Genomic DNA, 19,104 nt, shown 5'->3' on the forward strand with positions numbered 1-19,104 from the left:
CCGTATTCAAACACTTGGCGGGCCGCATGTGGCCCCTGGGCCGTAGTTTGCCCACCCCTGTATTAGACAGTATCAAACATGCAAATAAGACACAAAGACGTCTTTTTACTAGCGCCGACATCAAAGTTGAAGATTAGGAAGGTGTCTGACCTCCAAGCGAAAGGTCCCTCGGTAACTCTAGAGACTGACACCGTGGAAGAGTCTGCCTGTCTAATCCTCCACTGGTGGCAACTAGGCTACCCCCTTGCCTTCCTTGCCTTCCCTAGCCTGACCTCCTCATCATCACAACATACTCTTTTCTAAAGGGGACCACCACCCCACGCAGCACAGGCCTTCAAACCACATTGACGCCACCTCAGGGCAAAAGCAGACATGAAAAGTCACAGGTAAGAATCCAACAAAGCCAATCAAGTCATGATTGTGTTGATCAGACAAAGAAGACAATGCTAAATAAAGCAGATTGACATATACTCTCACAATATGCAACAAACTTGTCCAGCTCCTGACACACAGAATGTGTCATAACATTTTCCTATTCTGACAAATGCACCACTTGTTGGCATTGCTGTCAAACCCCAAAGTCTTACACAGGTCACCGCAGTGTACATACACAATACTAAAATGTAATTTTGGGATGTTTAGGCTAACAGCAGAATTTGGCACACACCTTTACAGGACTGGCAAGCACAGGTGTGAAATTTAAGCAAGATTGGTTGAAAAACTTGGCTAGATTGGCTGAAAAATTCAACATGTTCCAGCAGGAAGATGCTTTGACAAGACATGATGTTGTGTAAAGTCACGTTTGTTTAAATAAAAAAGATGATAAATGTAAAAAAAAACAGTCTCCATCATACGTATATACCTGATATCGGCTCATATTGGACTCCAGGTACTTTTTTCCACACACCAATAAAGGAAGCGGTTATGTCCCTAAAGCTCTAAATGCCAAGAGTATACGTTAACACTTCGCCAACGTGGACATAGAGCGCTACCCTCACAATATAGACTAGTACCATACGTAGTACACGTGTGATACTTGACATGCACCGTAACCATTTGAGGTCAAGTGTCAAGAGAGGCTTAGAACTCAAACAAAAAAAGACAATATATGAGAAAATGAATGCACAATAAGGTTGTAGTAATCTACACTAATAATATACAGTATATACCCCAGTGGACCCCACTGCAAATGTCAATGTTGTCAGCTAGCTTTCAGGGTACAAGCCACTGTTGCTTTAAAGGGACAATTATGTATTTTCCACCCAAGAATTCATAATGATACATCCTCTGTTCCGTATCAATGGTACAAAGGCAGACGTTTGAAGGCCTAGAGGCAGGCTCATGTGTTAGAAGGGTGTCTGTAGCCCTGGTGGAAAGGTGAGCAGGACACACCTTTACGTCCTTTTTATTTACCTAAGCTCAACCGAAACTACACCGTCTCCAGTATCAGTGCACACACAAACACGGAGAGAGAGAGATGCATGAATGAATTGGAGCGTACCTTAGGAATTCTTGCAGACAGGTGTCACAGAAGCGATGTCCACAGGTCGACACCTGGACCGGCTCCCGCATCGCCTTGCTGCACAGCGGACACTGGAAGCGTCTCTTGGGTTTCTCCAGGAACTTGTAGTCGAACCCGGGCATGGCTGCAGCGGTCCGTCTGTCTCTCTACCCCCGTCTATGTCTTTGTCCTTGTAGATCCTGCAGCCTTCCTTGCGGTTGTCGCCCTTTGTGGTGCACACTTCAAGCCGATGAAGGGTTCTTATCACGTCCGTCTGGTGCTGGAGGTGGTTGTTTTCCTTCCCCCCGTCTAAAACACACGCATACACGCAAGGCTTTACCGCACAGGGGAAGAAACAAAGTGTCCCGGTAATTTAAAAAACAAAACAAAACAAAAAAAACAATAAATGCAAGGTTTGCAGGTAGCGTTTCGCTGTGCGGACGTTGCTGACAAGACTGAGTCGAGCACACAAGCCCTGTGTCTGTTTAGGTGCACCGGAGTCCCGCCTCCTCCTCCGGAGCAGGAGGAGTCAAGGAGCTGTTCACACCATTTTATCCCTCACTCATCTCATGCTTCTTTCATTCTGCAATGCTGTCATACATATCATCCCCAATCAGAGCCGATTAAGTGCACTTCAGCTGGAAATTATAAAATGAAATAAAACGAATTATATCATCATATCAGCGCCTTTCCCCAGCTTTGTGTACTCTTACGAGTGTTAACGGAATTTTTATTTTTTGAATTTAATTAGAAAAAAAGACAATAAAAATGACTCACATATCCCGATAAAGAACTCTCCATGCTGCCAGTGGTGAGCCGCGCCCTCTAGTGGTGGAGTTTCAAAGAAAGACAAAAATAAAGTTTTTTTTTTTCCCAATTAAAGCAACAATTAATAATACATCTTTTCCCTACCCGTGAACATACCTTTCACCTTTTGTATGACATGGGTACAACACAGAGCACACACACCTGGCACACAGATCAGTTTTCACCTGCTGTATTGCAACGGCATTACATCACCATTACATCATCACTGGAGGAAACAATGGTAATACAGCCACATGGGAGACAATTGCTATTGAAACAGATAAAATGGTGCATAAAACGTAATTGCAGTTTTTTTTTTGAAGTGGTCACACACTACAACACACAATAACAATACAATGGGATGTTATGGTAAATCTACTCATAATAATAACAGCTAATGAGGCACATTACAAAGGTGGAGGCACCTATTTCTTCCATAATTAGATTTGAGCTCAAAACACACGATAACCCACATTTAAAACCTCCAACAAGCATCACATCCCAATTCTACCTCTTTGTATGCTTCTTAAGCAGCCCCCAGAGGCGCTCTTCTCCAATGAAATCCACAGAAATATTGTTTTTTTTGTGTAAGAAATATGTAATACTATAAGTAAAATACTTGTTTTTACTGCAGAAACAACGGTGTTATAAGTCTTGAACACTTGGCAGCATGTCGTTATCTGCTTTGACACACAAGTGCAGTGGAGGGCTAATCCAATAAAGCATAATGTGACCACTGTGGACGGGATCAACGTTCCATCAGGTTTGGGTCATTTGACTGATGACTTGCTAAACACTGAAGTGTTTTTTTCTTTCCTTCTTGTCTTTCTTTCGGGGCTCGTGTGCTCGTTTGTAACAACTCATTCACCTGCCAGCTGGCTTAAGAGGTCGTCAAACCAGCTTGCTGGCCTTTTCGTGGTTCATCGTGCACGTGAGGGAGGACAATGGCTTCACCGTGTGACAGCGGGCCAATGACTTCCTGCCATGACAGAACTAAGCACATTGTGTGGCGCAGCACAGCGGTTGCGACACTGTACAGTAAATATACAAAAAAAATCCTATGCTTGCATCTGTGGGAACAGTTTAGGGAAGACCTTTTTCTTTCCCAGGGCACAAAGCACAAACAATGCCCATGAAAATATGCTTGGTTGAGTTTGGTGAAGAAGAGCCCCGTGAAACCCGCTTTGGGATGAATGCAAAGAAATATGGTGATCCTGTTGACTCCTTGGATTCTAATAGTTTTGTTCAAGACTGACGTGTTTTAGGCCATAGGAGAATCTTTTGGCTGGAACCATCTGTGTTCTTTGGGTGGAATTGACAATTGCAGCCGTTGTGGTCATCTTGGGACAGCTTCATCAGGCAAAGCTGAAACAAGTGAAGAAGAAATGAAGAACACAAATGTAAGAAGAGAAGTACAAGCTAGCATAGCCTGCACTCAGTTTACGTCTGTTATTGTCTACTTTAAACCAATCCCTCTTTCATAGAGTCAATTTCGTCCCATCATGCATCCTCTCACAGGTCAGTGACATTTTTTTTTTTTAACGGCAGCCCTGCCACAGAGAGGATTACCCTCTATTACTTATTAAATTGTGATGCACTGTAATCTTCTCTAAATCTGCATCTATTTTTAATGCGGACTCGAGGAGGAGGAATTTAATCCCACCTTCACTGCTTTTCAGTTTCAAAACTGCTCAGCAAAAAAATAGGGATCTTCAATGGAAAAAAAAAAGCTGCATGAGATGAGCATTTTTATCTGGAACACACGTGCAGGACGACCAAGAATGACTAGAATGGCTAATGTCTGCACTCTCATAGTCAGATCACCGCTAGGTTTCAAACACAAAGGGTAACAGGCAAAATATTACGTTTCACCGCCAGCAGGCTGTTGCCATGACAACAAGCCACCGATGTCACCGTGAACGTGTGGCTCTCGTCGAGCTGCACCGCCTTGGGTATGCCCATGTCTTCCTCTTTTCTTCCGAGGCGTCCGCGGGCGCCCTTTCCCCAGGTGTACACCTCGCCATCTGCAAACAGGAGACGAGAAGAAAGGGGTCGGTCAGCACACTCCTTTCCTCATACCCCCCACCCCCACCAGGATGCGCTGATGCACACACAAATCTTAAGGCGACAGCTCCCTCTCTCCTGCAGGGGCTGCACAATGGCTCCATCTGCCTCAACAAAGGCTTCTCTTGATGGGCGAAAGCTACAAGGCAGGGCAGCCACTGCTGACTTTCACTCCAGGGTAGCCAATCACTGGCACAATGTGACATTTCACCAGTTGTACCCTCAAGCACAGGACACACACATCCTACAACACATCTGCTACAAATCACCTAAGTCACACAGTTTGCAAAGTTTCACCCAAATGGTTTCCTTTGTACTCGTGACAGCCATTTTTACAAAGCAGGGCCCTTGTTCCTTGAAGGCAGCACTTCTGCAAGAAGAGACGCATCCACCGGAGACGGCAAAACAAAAGCAGATGGTGCGCTGATATACTTATTACATTCATCCATGCTCACAAATAAGCTCACTGAGACCATTTACAGTTTCTCAAGGGACGATACTATAGAAAGTAAACTTGGATATACTTTAGATTAGTCAGTGTACAGCTTGTATAGGAGTATCAAGTTACTATCCACTGTAAATGACATTTCTATGAATGCACTCTGAAATGTAAGGCCTGTACTCACTTTTGTGTGATACATTTAGACCAGGGGTGTCAAACATACGGCCCGTGGGCCGGAACCAGCCCCCAAGGAGGTTCGATCAGGCCCGCAGGATAATTTGAAAGTGGACTGTTCATACATTCATTCATTCATTTTCTACCGCTTTTTCCTCACGAGGGTCGCGGGGGGTGCTGGAGCCTATCCCAGCTGTCTTCGGGCGTAAGGCGGGGTACACCCTGGACTGGTCGCCAGCCAATCACAGGGCACATATAGACAAACAACCATTCACACTCACATTCACACCTATGGACAATTTGGAGTCGCCAATTAACCTAGCATGTTTTTGGAATGTGGGAGGAAACCAGAGTACCCGGAGAAAACCCACGCATGCACGGGGAGAACATGCAAACTCCACACAGAGATGCCCGAGGGTGGACTGTTCATACAACTCCATAAATTTTCAGTATATATTGTATGTGTATGTATGTTTCATGTATGAAGTTTACAGATTTACAGGACAGGCGAACACTTTCTTCATTACACATTTAAAATCACTCTCCTTAGTTTGTAAGGTGTACGCAGGGATTACATTTAGATTTTATATGCGTATGTGTAAGTGGTTTAAAAATCCCTTTCTTTAAAAGTCTCATTTCATCTTAAAGTGCATTACTATATTTTTCAGTACCAATTAAAGTTTTGTGCCTTTGTACAATCAGTTGCAATGCATATTTGTGAATGATAAAAGTAGATTGCACATTTGTCTAAGGAAATATGAGGTGTTTCATAAAATGTTTTGTAAAAGGATAGTTCATTAAATTTCAATATTTTCCTAATGTTCCTAATGTGCTTCTTTACACCAAAACAAAGGAAAGACATGATATTTTGGTTATTTATAGCAGAGTATGGTATAATTTTAATGGTCCGGCCCACTTGACATCTCCCTAGGCCGTATGTGGCCCACGATGCGAAATGAGTTTGACACCCCTGATTTAGACTATTTACTTACCGGATCGAATGGCTAGAGTGAAAGCATCTCCACAAGCAGCCATGGTAATGTTCTGAAGGCTGGGCAGCAGGTAGGGCACACGACTGCCCCGGCGAGAACTACAGCCCATCTGACCATGCTGGTTGCTACCAAAGGTAATGCACAGGCCGCTCTCTAGGGTGAGGAACATGGGGGCGACCATCACAGCCTTGACAAATGTCATTAATGGTGGTTTGTTTTGTTATTTTACCTGTAACGGCGACAGAGTGCGCCGTACCAATGTCAATACAGACAATCTTCTCTGTGTTGAGAGGAGCTGATTGAACGTGAGTAAAAGAGTGGACCTCCTCCACCTGATTGGAGGGGCTTGGTTCCTCACCGCCGCTTATTTTGTCTAGACCCAGCTTGTTGCACCTAAACCACCACCAAGACAATGAAAATGATACACCAAGAACTGTGAAAAGGCAGATACTGGTGGTGTTTAGTTTGGTCTAAAACATACGTATCATTGACCTGTTGCTTCCACATGCTGTAATGCTGCTCTGAGTGCTGATGATCATGGAGCAGTCCACACCACACACCACTCTCTGGGCTTCAAATTGCACAGGTAAACACACCTGCTGGGGACAGTTATGGCCGTCTTGGGTGCCCAGCCCGAGGCGACCTTGTGAATAAAAAGATTCATACATTTCATAAATGGAAGGAGGATCCTTATAGTGAGACATAGAGATGATGACAGCCATTTTATGCACATCATTAATACCATTGTCTCCTCTTCCCCAGGCAAATACTTCTCTCTCATTGGTCACGGCCAGCACGTGGGAGGCACCACAGGACACCTGGACCAGTTCGTAGCCGAGGAGCGCCTCCACTATCTTGGGCTGCGTATGAGAATCACATACGGTATAGTGGAAGCTGCATAGCTAAAGACAATCAATAGGCAATCATTAAGATAGAAATGTTCCAGAGTAACTCTCATCATCATAAAACCTTCATTGACTGGACAGGCATTCCCATTCTTACATTATTATAACTAGTGTCATGTGGTGAGGCTCTGACTATTTTGAAGTCAGATTTGCACATACTGTGTAAGCCCACCTTACGTGCAACAGAGTAATAATAATAATAATAATAATAATAATAATAATAATAATAATAATAATAATAATAATAATAATAATAATAATAATAATAATAATAATAATAATAATAATAATAATAATAATAATAATAATAATAATAATAATAATAATAATAATAATCCACCCTCGGGCATCTCTGTGTGGAGTTTGCATGTTCTCCCCGTGCATGCGTGGGTTTTCTCCGGGTACTCCGGTTTCCTCCCACATTCCAAAAACATGCTAGGTTAATTGGCGACTCCAAATTGTCCATAGGTATGAATGTGAGTGTGAATGGTTGTGCCCTGTGATTGGCTGGCGACCAGTCCAGGGTGTACCCCGCCTTACGCCCGAAGACAGCTGGGATAGGCTCCAGCACCCCCCGCGACCCTCGTGAGGAAAAGCGGTAGAAAATGAATGAATGAATGAATAATAATAATAATAATACATTTTATTTATAGCGGTTTTCAGAATACTCAAAGATGCTTTATAGTGTAAAATAAAGTTGAGTAAAAACAGGCTAGAAGACCCATTAAAATACAACATTCATTCGTTCAGAGCTAAAAACAAGGCAGGGCATGGCAGTCAGGTATAAAAAGTTAGTTAGTTAGTTAGTTAGTTAGTTAGTTAGTTAGTTAGTTAGTTAGTTAGTTAGTTAGTTAGTTAGTTAGTTAGTTAGTTAGTTAGTTAGTTAGTTAGTTAAAAAGTATTTAAACAGGTGGCTTTTGTGTTGTTTTTTGAAGGTGGGAAGGTCAGGGCAAGCACAGAGTGGTAGGGCAAAAGAATTCCAGTGGGTGGGGGCAGCAATGGAGAATGCTCTGTCTCCCCAGGTTGGGAGCTTGGTGCCACAGGGAGGTGCCAGGACGTTGGAGTCTGAGGAGCAAAGGGGACGCGGGGGATTGTGCGGATGGAGGAGGTCTGTGAGGTAGGGAGGGGTCAAATTGTGGAGAGCTTTGTAGGTAATGAGAAGGACTTTGAAATGAATACATTGGGGGACGGGAAACCAGTGGAGGTTTTTAAGGACAGGGGTGATGTGTCCCACAGGAGCGGATGGAGGTGATGAGGCGGGCAGCGGGGTTCTGAATATATTGCAGTCTGTTGAGGGTTTTGGATAGTGTACCGTAAGAATACTGTTACAGTAGTCCATTCTGGACATGATCAATGCGTGGATCAGGCATTCAGCGGCAGAGAATGTAAGTGACGGACTGTCTCCATGACCCTTTCCCTGCAGTTTATGGTCTGATCAGCAAGAATATGACGTAGGCGTCTTCCCTCAATATTTCCCATCTAATATCACGCTGTAGGAAGATTCACTCAGTCACACACAGTGACTACGACTGATAAAGATGGTAGAAAGCACTGGAAGGGTTAAGTAAATGTATATGTTGTATAAATATTCATCCATGCTGATGTACCTGTGTAACATCATTGAAGTTCCCATGTCCCAAGCAGCCATTACTTCCGCTTCCAAAGGTCATGATGATGCCCCTGTCTGCAAATGACACCGGCTGATGAGTGCAGGTGAGTCCTTATGTGGACCACATTATACGCTCTTGCTTGCATCATTACAGCAGAAAAATACTGTAGCAATAAGACACAATGGTTGCCCACCCACCTGTCATGCAGGTGGTGAAAAGATCGCCACAGGCTACCAACTTGATGGTGACTCCAGACTGACCCTCCAGGAAGCGTGAGATGAACTGAGGCTGCATCTGCTCCACTGCTCCAGGCAGACTGAGCTCGGCGGATCCCACAAAGGGAGCCTGCAGATATAACCAATGCTGACTGGTTTATTAAAGAATAAGGAGGTTATACTGAATAAAGTGGGGGTCGGCAACCCGCATGCGGCTCTTGAGCGCCACCCTAGTGGCTCTCTGGAGCTCTTTGAAAAATGTTTGAAAATGGAAAAAGATGGGGGAGGGAAATATATTTTTTGTTTTAATAAACTTTTTGTAGGACAAACATGACAAACATTCCTAACATTTTCCAATGCTGTAAAATGTGTAGAGTAAATATTAAATAAAAGATAAAAATAAATATAAATAAAGATTTACGTCATAGCCTGCGACACACGTTTCTATCAGCAGGGTGGGATGCCAGGCAGGTGGCTGTTGTAAACAAACTGGCGGCCATGGATCCCAAAGGGAAAAAGAGTAAAATAACTGAGGAGAACACAGGATTGAACGTTTCTTGGACCCAATCATTTGCATTCATCTTACATACCCGATGTTGAGAAGCTGACCAGTCATGTCCGAAAACAGAAGTCACATTACGGATAAGAACACAATCCCGTCATATAGGCACATATTTAATAACAAAGTGGCTGTTTTTTATAAAGAGATTTCTGATTTTCCTCAGTATATTTTTGGAATGACACTTCGGGATATTATTGTGTTACAGGCATTTGAATTGGACAGCTATGTAGAGCAAACTTGCCTGACCTTTGAACCAGGAAGTTCGTCCGGTGTGAAATGCCTCAGGGCTGGAATGTTAAAATTAAGTTGGTTGGAAACAACAAGTAACATTTTCCTTCTCTGCTGAAGTCAGGTCGCCCTTACTACACATCGGAGCTGAATAACACTGACAATTTAACACGTTGGTTAGGTAGATACTTTATTCATCTACCTACCTACCTACCTACCTGACAAGTTAACACCAGGATAGCTACATTGGTTAGGTAGATACTTTCTTCATCTATCTACCTACCTACCTACCTGACAAGTTAACACCAGGATAGCTACATTGGTTAGGTATATACTTTATTCATCTATCTACCTACCTACCTACCTACCTGACAAGTTAACACCAGGATAGCTACATTGGTTAGGTATATACTTTATTCATCTATCTACCTATCTACCTACCTACCTACCTACCTACCTACCTACCTGACAAGTTAACACCAGGATAGCTACATTTGGTTGCGTGTCAAAAGAGAAGAGGACAGCTGCTGCGTTTTACCCTTGCACAGAAATCAACCTTAAACTGTATTAATTAGGTTTTATATACTTTACCTTTTCAAAAGGCTGCTGTTTTATTTTTATAAATGCATGCTGCCTTTTATTACACTCTGTTTGTTGCCCAGATAAGGCTCACGTTATGCATGTTCCATTTTTTTTTTTCTTCGAATCCTCAAAATAAAAATGACATCAAAAATCGGATTTCTTTAATTTCATCAAAAGCAATGAAACATCATTTATTAATATTGTAATGACGTTAAAATGTAGTTAAACTACAGGATGCGCTGCACGGAAAATAAACATTGAATCATGAAGGCTCATTATGTATTTGTAGCCAACTTTGTCATTTTGATAGTAGGCTAATATAGCTAATATAGATACATACAGCATGTGTTGCCTTCACTAGAAGGCTTATATAAGACACATTTGTTTTTTTGGTCCACTATGGCTCTTTCAACATTTTGGGTTGCCGACCCCTGGTATAGGGTATAATGTTAAATCATTTAGCGTACCTCCCACGTGATCAGACGGCCTGTCTTTGTCACCCCCATCTTCTGAGTCCGGCCCAGCGACACCTGGAGCACCTCAGTGTTGAGCATGGGCAGACGAAGCGGGCTGGAAATGCCGCTGCCCCAAGTGTACACTGAAGACAGGCGCAGGGAATGCACCTTTCCTGTTGCAGACATGCCTGGTCCATCTTAATGAAGCAACAGAAGAAACACTATGAAATATTCTCATCAGGTGTTCTCTGTGGACAAAAAATGATATGACCTCTGGATCTGTTGGTCGGTACTCGTGCTCCTGCCCTGCCTTGAGGACCAGTCTGCACAGTGGATAGTGGTTTCTCGATCCTGGACATTTGAACATAATAAGCAAGCTACACTCTTCAAAAATGTTTTCGGCTGGACCTCACCTGCGCATCTTGACACTTCCAATGTCTGTGTAGAGATTGAGCAGCGGTCCGATGCAGACGGGCAGAGCCATGATTTCATTGAGCTGAGGCCGTTTGGAGGGATCGAGGTTGAGCATGTTGAGGATGAGCTGACGAAGTTCCGGGCTGTAACGGTCAGATATCGGGGCGAAGGTGCCACTCATGATTTTCAGAACCAGGGCTGGGAGATTCTGAAATAAAAACATTTAAAAAAAAACATCACAGTTTGTATTTTACCAGATTTGTTTTCATTTCTTGGGAAATAGTACATGAATATGGAGGGCACTTGCCAGGCAGGAGGTGGGTATGTACGAACAGTGAATGCGTTGAACTTGCAATGTTCTACAGCAGGGGTGCTCACACTTTTTCAGCATGCGAGCTACTTTTAAAATGACCGAGTCAAAATGATCTACCCACTACAAAAATGCAAAACATCTATTTATTTTCAAATGTATTGAGGATTATTTGTACGTACAATGTATGTTGATGTACCTTACATAACCAAATGAGCCAATATTGCAAAACACACATAATTAACTATTAACATTTTTTGTAATTACCTGAGTTTACTTTGATGACTTGCACTGAATTGAACCAGCCAGGGATGCATAGTCCGGACAGTAGCTGCTGATAGCCAGCCTCAAGCACACTTCCAAATGTTTATCAGTCATGGATAATATCCGTATCACAATATCCGTATAATATTCCATATCCGTATGGAAGTGATATGTTTTTTGCCTTTTTACTTGGTCCAGTTTTTGCCTTTTTACTTGGTCCAGCTCCTTCACTCATTTTAGTGACCATAAACTTTAGCGAGGGCTTTAAAATCTCGCAATTCGCCGACTAGCTTAGCACTTTGCATCGTTGTTTACGCATGAGCGGTGACCTAAAGGTCAAAATTCAGTTGTCATCTGATTGGTTGTCCTGTATGTCAATCAAGTAACGGGGATGGATGATAGGCTGACATCGTAAGTTCTGCTGCACTTAGAGACGTTGTTTGATTTGATTGGTCGCCCGAAGGGCAACATTCAGTTGTCATCTGAATGGCTGCCCTGTATATCAATCAAGTGACGGCATTGATGCTGGGATGATATTTTTTTAATGTCACACCGCGATCGACCAGCGATCGACCAGTACCACCTCCGCGATCGACCGGTAGATCGTGATCGACTTAATGAGCACCCCTGTTCTACAGCATTGGTCGACCACTGATTGGATTACATTTATCCCATATGAAATAATTAAAGTGGAATTTATCAGTTCAATGGTCAAATAGTAAAAGTAACAGGGCCGCACGGTGGACAATTGGTTGGCATATTGGGGAGCATATTGGCCACACAGTTTGATTCTACGCATGGGCATCTGTGTGGAGTTGGCATGTCCTCCCCATGCATGCATGCATGCATTGGTTTTCTCCGGGTACCCTGGTTTCCTCCCCCATTCCAAAATCCTGTTTGCTTCATTGGCCACTCCAAATTGTCCATAGGTATGAATGTGAGTGTGAATGGTTGTTTGTCTACATGTGCCCTGTGATTAGTGCTTGTGTGTGCGGCTTCCATTACTCTACTATTGCGACTAATTTAGATTTTTTTTTTTGGGCGGGGGGGGGGGACTTGGGGGAGGTCTGCCTGATAGAATGCTGTTCAAGTTGGGAAATGTTTCCTTACAGCCGCCTCAAAGGCTCTCTTGAGGCTTGCCAGCTCATAGAGGACACAACCCAGAGCCCAGATGTCACTCTTCTGGTTATACGGCTTTCCCTCACACAGCTCTGGTGAGATGTAGCATGGTGTCCCAACCACCTGCACAGGCAAAAACACACACATTACTTTGTACTTGCACATATCACAACAAACATGTATGTTATAGAAGTACAATAGGACCCACAGTGTATGCTTTGCTTTTGCTGACAAGGATCTTGGAGATTCCAAAGTCACCGATTTTGACAATCATCTGGTGCTTGTCGAGGAGAATATTCTGCGTCTTGAGGTCCCTGTGCAAGATGAGTTTGTTGTGCACGTGGTACAGGGCCAGCAAGATCTGCACAAAGAAGTGAAGGATGGTGTCTTCATCCAGCAGGGAGTTACAGCGCTTCTGTATATAGTCAGCCAAGGTTCCACCTGCATGTTGACATAATATTACTTACTACCACTTAACAACAACAACAACAATAATAATATCAGTGTCAGCTCACCTGGTGCATACTCCATAGCAATCATGAGAGCCTTGTCTTCCAGGAAGTTCTCATAGTACTCAATGATATTTGGGTGGTTGAGCAGTTTCAGCACCTGACACTCGTTCTGAGCGGCCAGGCGTTCATCCCTGGACATCTGCTCCACCGGGATCTCCTTCAAGATGACAAAGGCCCCATCGCTGCGTCGGCGACACAGGTGGACAATCCTGTTGGCGTCAAGAATGCATCATGAACTGTGAAGGTTGTGAGCAACATCTGTTTATTATTGCTGCGATGAAATAAATGTGTACAATTCTACATACAGTACACTATCACATGACATAAACATGTGAAGTAATCTTAAAATAACTACATTATCTAGATGACTATCTATAATTCCCGTAATGCTGTACTGTTCTGATGCAGAGTTGACTAACTGCCATGTGAGGTGGGCACCCATCCATCCTTTTTATATGCCGCTTATCCTCCTTTGGGTCGTGGGGGGATGCTGGAGCCTACCCAGCTGACTTGGGGCGAGAGGCGGGGTGTCAACACTTGCCGAAAATTCCGCAATAACCGCGAAGAATAAACTTTTTAGCATACTAGGAGTTTTCACCATCAAGTCAGTACGTTCAATGGACGTGTCTAATGTCTACAAGACAGACTAGCAAAACGTCTGTACGTCTCTTTGGACTTTTTACACAAGGTGGCCTTTTACAGTCTTGCCTTTTTCGTAGATAACGAAAAATTAAAATTTATTTAACATAAACTTGCATATTACCCAAATGCTCCTCTTCCAACAACTTTGATTTTCTCATACTTCTCCATCGTGGAGGCAGTCAAACACTTCCGCCGTCTCCTGGCAACACGATCCGTTCATGACGGAAAGAGTCGAGGGACAAAACAGGCTGTGCGCGAAAAGCGATTTTTAAAACAGCATTGGTGTGAAGCACAAAGTCAGCATTTAGACGAGAGACTACAAAAGACTTATTATTCTACTAATGACACATCAAAATGTATACTGCAGTGAAAAAGGCCGAACTTCAGCTTCCTGCAGGCTTATCTGGAGGAAAGTAAGCCGACATGGAGACAGTCGAGAAAGCATACACACACAGGAGTACAGTCTTGCATGCAGGCGCCTGCTAATTATAAAGTCTGAGAAAAGCAGGAAAGGAGCACTAGTGTTTCCCCTCTTGGCCGTGATGGATAATAAATGCTTTGTGTCGTGACAAAGACAACTGTGTGCAGCGCCGAAGCACATAATACTATCATCATCCATCTTAGATAAGTGTAAGTCATATCAGCCCAAACTTCCTTCAATAGCTTCAGGAGGAATGAAGACATAGTTGAGTGGGCAGGCTTGTGAAACTTCTCGTCTCTTTCTCAGGAATATCATATCTCCAAAAAAAAAGCACCTGGAGTAACTTTGCAACGTTGACACCACTCCTCAGACCAGCTCGGTGACATATTTGCCCTCCTGTTTCCGTCTCCATGATGCAAGTCAGTGTCCAGGAATGCAGCAGGCTGTAGTGAAACTGCTGCAAAACATCACCTGTGACGCATTGGACCTGGAGATGATCTGTGTAATGAACGCACACGTGTCACTGTGGTTGAGACACATGCTGGTGGCACGCTTTCACCTTTTCACCTCGCTATCATCGCCACGTTCAGCAATACAGGACTCTTTATTAGGTACACTTGCACAATTTAATGAGCTGTGAAAGACAATCCATGCATCAGAAAGGTATACTCATTACATCCATTCATTTTCTACCGCTTATCCTCCCCAGGGTCGCGAGGGTGCTGGAGCCTATCCCAGCTGTCTTGGGGTGAGAGGCGGGGTACACACTGGACTGGTGGCCAGCCAATCACAGGGCACATATAGACAAACAACCCCACCTCTGCCTCATCCTGCCACTTTGACACTTTCATTGTATACGTTACATTAACGCTCAGTTTGGACTCTTAGGAAAAACAATCAGACTGCACTTCCGGAATAACAAACAAAAACAGACTGTGTACATATATTTATACTGTTATTCTGTATATTTTGTATTTTCATATTTTGTATTTCATATTTTGTATTCTGGGCGGCACGGTGGTCTAGGGGTTAGCGCACAGACCTCACAGCTAGGAGACCAGGGTTCAATCCCACCCTTGGGCATCTCTGTGTGGAGTTTGCATGTTCTCCCCGTGCATGCGTGGGTTTTCTCCGGGTACTCCGGTTTCCTCCCACATTCCAAAAACATGCTAGGTTAATTGGCCACTCCAAATTGTCCATAGGTATGAATGTGAGTGTGAATGGTTGTTTGTCTATATGTGCCCTGTGATTGGCTGGCGACCAGTCCAGGGTGTACCCCGCCTTACGCCCGAAGACAGCTGGGATAGGCTCCAGCACCCCCCGCGACCCTCGTGAGGAAAAGCGGTAGAAAATGAATGAATGAATGAATGAATATTTTGTATTCTCATTCTTTTTTAATAGATGTGTATGCACCTACTACACCAAAACAAATTCCTAGTATGTGTTTGATCATACATGGCAATAAACCTTTTCTGATTCTGATTCTGATTCTGATTCCCACCCACATTCATACCTAGGGAGAATTTGGAGTGGCCAATTAACCTAGCATGTTTTTGGAATGTGGGAGGAAACCGGAGTACCCGGAGAAAACCCACGCATGCACAGGGAGAACATGCAAACTCCACACATAGAGTGGAATTGAACTCGGGTCTTCTCGCTGTGTGGCCAGCGTACTAACAACTCTCTGCCATGTAGCAGTATTCATTCCACTTAATACTAACACTAACAGAAAACAATAACGTGTATCCTGATGTTTACTTTGTGTGTAACTTCAGAATTGCCTTTTGCTTGGCTATTTGAGGCTATTTTGCAGGAATGGTTGTAGGCCAACATTTCATCTGTATACGAGCTTCCCCCACTCGGCAATAATCTCTCAAGATGCCCGTGGGGAAAGAAAAGTGGCCCTGGGATCAATGTTTCTCTGGTGTGCCAGACAACCAAGATTAATGTCTGCAGCAAATCACGTGATTCCAGCAGGCCTCCTGTGTAGCCCAGGTACAAAAGGACAACTGTTGGACAGTATGAAGCCTATTGTACGCTCACACCCATCTTTTTTTTTTTAAATGCTGGCTGTCAAGAATCCTCACATATTTCTCAGGAGGCCAGAAGGTGTGAGTAAGTTTCGGTGATAACGCAGAGATATGCGCTGGTAAAAACAGTGGTATTGAATTAAATTGTACATGTCATCCATGCACGATCGCTTATAAAAAGGTGGTGAACTCAAAGTGCCAAAGTGGATTAGTCATACTCATATTTCAGCAGCTCCATCAGCGCATTAGGGAAAACAAAGCAATATTATGTTGAGAAAAAAACGTTCTTGGTTATCACAGGTATGACAGCAGATGGAATTACTGGGAAGGTTCCAGCGCCGAACAAAGAGCCTTCCAGGGGTCTCGATGCAGTCTCTAGCGGTTCAAGTGGGAATTGAATTGTATCCGACCATAGTATCTACGTGTTTCTGCTGCCATCTAGTGGAGTTTCTTTTTACACACACTACAGTCAATTGGAATGCATTCATTCATTCATTCATTTTCTACCGCTTTTCCTCACGAGGGTCGCGGGGGGTGCTGGAGCCTATCCCAGCTGTCTTCGGGCGTAAGGCGGGGTACACCCTGGACTGGTCGCCAGCCAATCACAGGGCACATATAGACAAACAACCATTCACACTCACATTCATACCTATGGACAATTTGGAGTGGCCAATTAACCTAGCATGTTTTTGGAATGTGGGAGGAAACCGGAGTACCCGGAGAAAACCCACGCATGCACGGGGAGAACATGCAAACTCCACACAGAGATGCCCGAGGGTGGGATTGAACCCTGGTCTCCTAGCTGTGAGGTCTGCGCGCTAACCCCTAGACCACCGTGCCGCCCGGAATGCATTTTGTGATTAATAAAATTACAAATTTATATATACGGATAATATTGGCTTGAATAAATTATTTGCATGCAAGTTTGGGTTTTTTAATGTAAATTTCTTCTGCTTTTCATGCCAAATGTCAAGCGAACTAAGGGAGTTAAATAAGTAGCATTTGACTTCTCATTCTTCTACCATGACCAAATCGATTGCAGGGAAGTGACAGGGGAAAAACGATCCAAAGAGTCAATAAAATGGAAAATAACTACCTTCTCGTTGTCAGATTTCATCTGTGTAATGTGTGCGGGCTCTGAGGAATGTTACTACTTCGCTGACTTCCTGTTCTCCAGCCAGCCTGAGAGCACCGATGATGGCCGAGTATATGGAGCTTATGGAGCCTCAAAACAAACATCTCAAAGTGTCAGACATCAAGTCAGTCAAAACAATGACAGACCACAGTGGGGTATAAAACAGTGACCTTTACACTTTTATTATCCACTACAGTAGACGTTGTAAAGAATAAGCCATCTTAGACATCGACTTCCACATAGTACTTCCGGGTGGCTATTGTCTCATCGGTGTAATATTACTGACACCCGGAGGCCAGTGTAGAATGCCACTTTACCGCTGCTGTTTATGGTTGAGGAGAGACTCATGATGCGCACGTAGCATGTACATTGCCTTATAAAAGTAGCTTTAGGTAGTAAACAAGGATAATTGCAAGATCTGGGCTAGAATCAGAAAATCTAAATTTCAGCTCTGGGAGTGAGAGTAAAGAGGCAAAACACACAAACGAAGCTGTGGCGGTTACCGTATATTATAATGTGCAACAAACATAGTCCAATACAAACATATTTAAATAGGAATGGCCATTCACAACATTAATTTACAATAACACAATTCTAGTGAAATCAGTATACAAAGCAGTGCATCCATTTAGTATACAAAAGAAAGCCGAGGACTAAGAGTCCCAAGGCATACGACAGTTCAATAGTTCAATGGCCCAGCAATCGAGGGTCCAGAGTGTCAGGGGTGAAGGAAGGGATTGCAGTTTATATGAAGGCTAATGAGCACTGAGAGGGACAGAAGAAAAGGGACGGCTGCAAATAATAATAATAATAATACAGCGGCACGGTGGTCTAGGGGTTAGCGCACAGACCTCACAGCTAGGAGACCAGGGTTCAATTCCACCCTCGGGCATCTCTGTGTGGAGTTTGCATGTTCTCCCCGTGCATGCGTGGGTTTTCTCCGGGTACTCCGGTTTCCTCCCACATTCCAAAAACATGCTAGGTTAATTGGCCACTCCAAATTGTCCATAGGTATGAATGTGAGTGTGAATGGTTGTTTGTCTGTGTGTGCCCTGTGATTGGCTGGCGACCAGTCCAGGGTGTACCCCGCCTTACGCCCGAAGACAGCTGGGATAGGCTCCAGCACCCCCCGCGACCCTCGTGAGGAAAAAGCGGTAGAAAATGAATGAATGAATAATAATACATTTTATTTCAAAGCACCTTTCAGGACACCCAAGGTCGCTGTACAGAAGATATAAAAACACAAATATAAATACAAGATAAAAGAGAACAAACAATGAATAAGAACATACAATAAATAAGGGGGTGGGGCATGTGACGCAGTTAGAGCGAGTTAGTTTGAACAGATGAGTTTTGAGTTTGGATTTGAAGATGGGAAGCGTGGCAGAGTTATGGAGGTCAGGTGGCAATGAGTTCCAGAGCTTGGGAGCAGAGCGGCTGAAAGCTCTGCTCCCCATAGTGCTAAGGAGGGAGTCTGGAGGGAGGAGGAAGATCTGAGGGAGCGGGACGGATTGACAATGTGGACGAGGTCAGAGAGGTAAGGGGGGGGCAAGGTTATGGATGGACTTTGTAGGTGAGTCTTTGAGTCACTGGGAGACAGTGGAGTTGCAAAAGCCTCCTACCGGCCCGACCAGAGCAGGTGGATGCCAGTTCCTCATGTAAGAATCCGGGCTTCAAGCTTTAGGCGGGTTGCCTTCGTGTTCCTAGCTCGCCATCTAAA

The 19,104-nt window shown here is 43.9% G+C and overlaps 2 protein-coding genes across 3 annotated transcripts in view; both read right to left on the minus strand.

The window, feature by feature from the left end:
- Positions 1-2,011, minus strand: part of traf4a (tnf receptor-associated factor 4a) — a 38,752-nt gene extending 36,741 nt beyond the window's left edge. The window contains exon 1 of the mRNA XM_058079435.1: positions 1,502-2,011. Coding sequence (XP_057935418.1) covers positions 1,502-1,644 — 143 coding nt within the window. The 5' untranslated portion in view covers positions 1,645-2,011. The remainder of the gene's footprint in view (positions 1-1,501) is intronic.
- On the minus strand, positions 1,673-14,042 carry nek8 (NIMA-related kinase 8). 2 transcript variants are annotated; one of them, XM_058079434.1, is made up of 17 exons: positions 13,920-14,042; positions 13,160-13,365; positions 12,853-13,085; positions 12,636-12,767; positions 10,951-11,159; positions 10,809-10,888; positions 10,550-10,734; positions 8,693-8,840; positions 8,493-8,569; positions 6,723-6,840; positions 6,473-6,623; positions 6,210-6,373; positions 5,981-6,133; positions 4,174-4,332; positions 2,426-3,673; positions 2,279-2,326; positions 1,673-1,810 (listed from the first exon to the last, which is right to left on the minus strand). In XM_058079434.1, the coding sequence occupies exons 1-15, from the start codon at positions 13,964-13,966 to the stop codon at positions 3,645-3,647; spliced, it is 2,091 nt and encodes a 696-aa protein (XP_057935417.1). In that variant the 5' UTR covers positions 13,967-14,042; the 3' UTR covers positions 1,673-1,810; positions 2,279-2,326; positions 2,426-3,644. The 2 variants fall into 2 exon arrangements, with proteins under 2 accessions (XP_057935417.1, XP_057935416.1); XM_058079433.1 differs by having other exon boundaries at positions 2,279-3,673.
- Positions 14,043-19,104: the final 5,062 nt, after the last annotated feature.

This window comes from Doryrhamphus excisus, chromosome 8, assembly GCF_030265055.1.
Source record: "Doryrhamphus excisus isolate RoL2022-K1 chromosome 8, RoL_Dexc_1.0, whole genome shotgun sequence".
Classification (NCBI taxonomy): Eukaryota; Metazoa; Chordata; class Actinopteri; order Syngnathiformes; family Syngnathidae; genus Doryrhamphus; species Doryrhamphus excisus.

Coding starts and splice junctions, on each gene's coding strand:
- nek8 (XM_058079434.1), bottom strand. CDS start 13,966: ATGGAGAAGTATGAGAAAATCAAAGTTGTTGGAAGAGGAGCATTTGG. Junction 13,366..13,919: donor GTTGGAAGAGGAGCATTTGG/GTAATATGCAAG, acceptor TGACGCCAACAG/GATTGTCCACCTGTGTCGCC. Junction 4,333..5,980: donor CACTCTAGCCATTCGATCCG/GTAAGTAAATAG, acceptor TCCTGTTTGCAG/ATGGCGAGGTGTACACCTGG.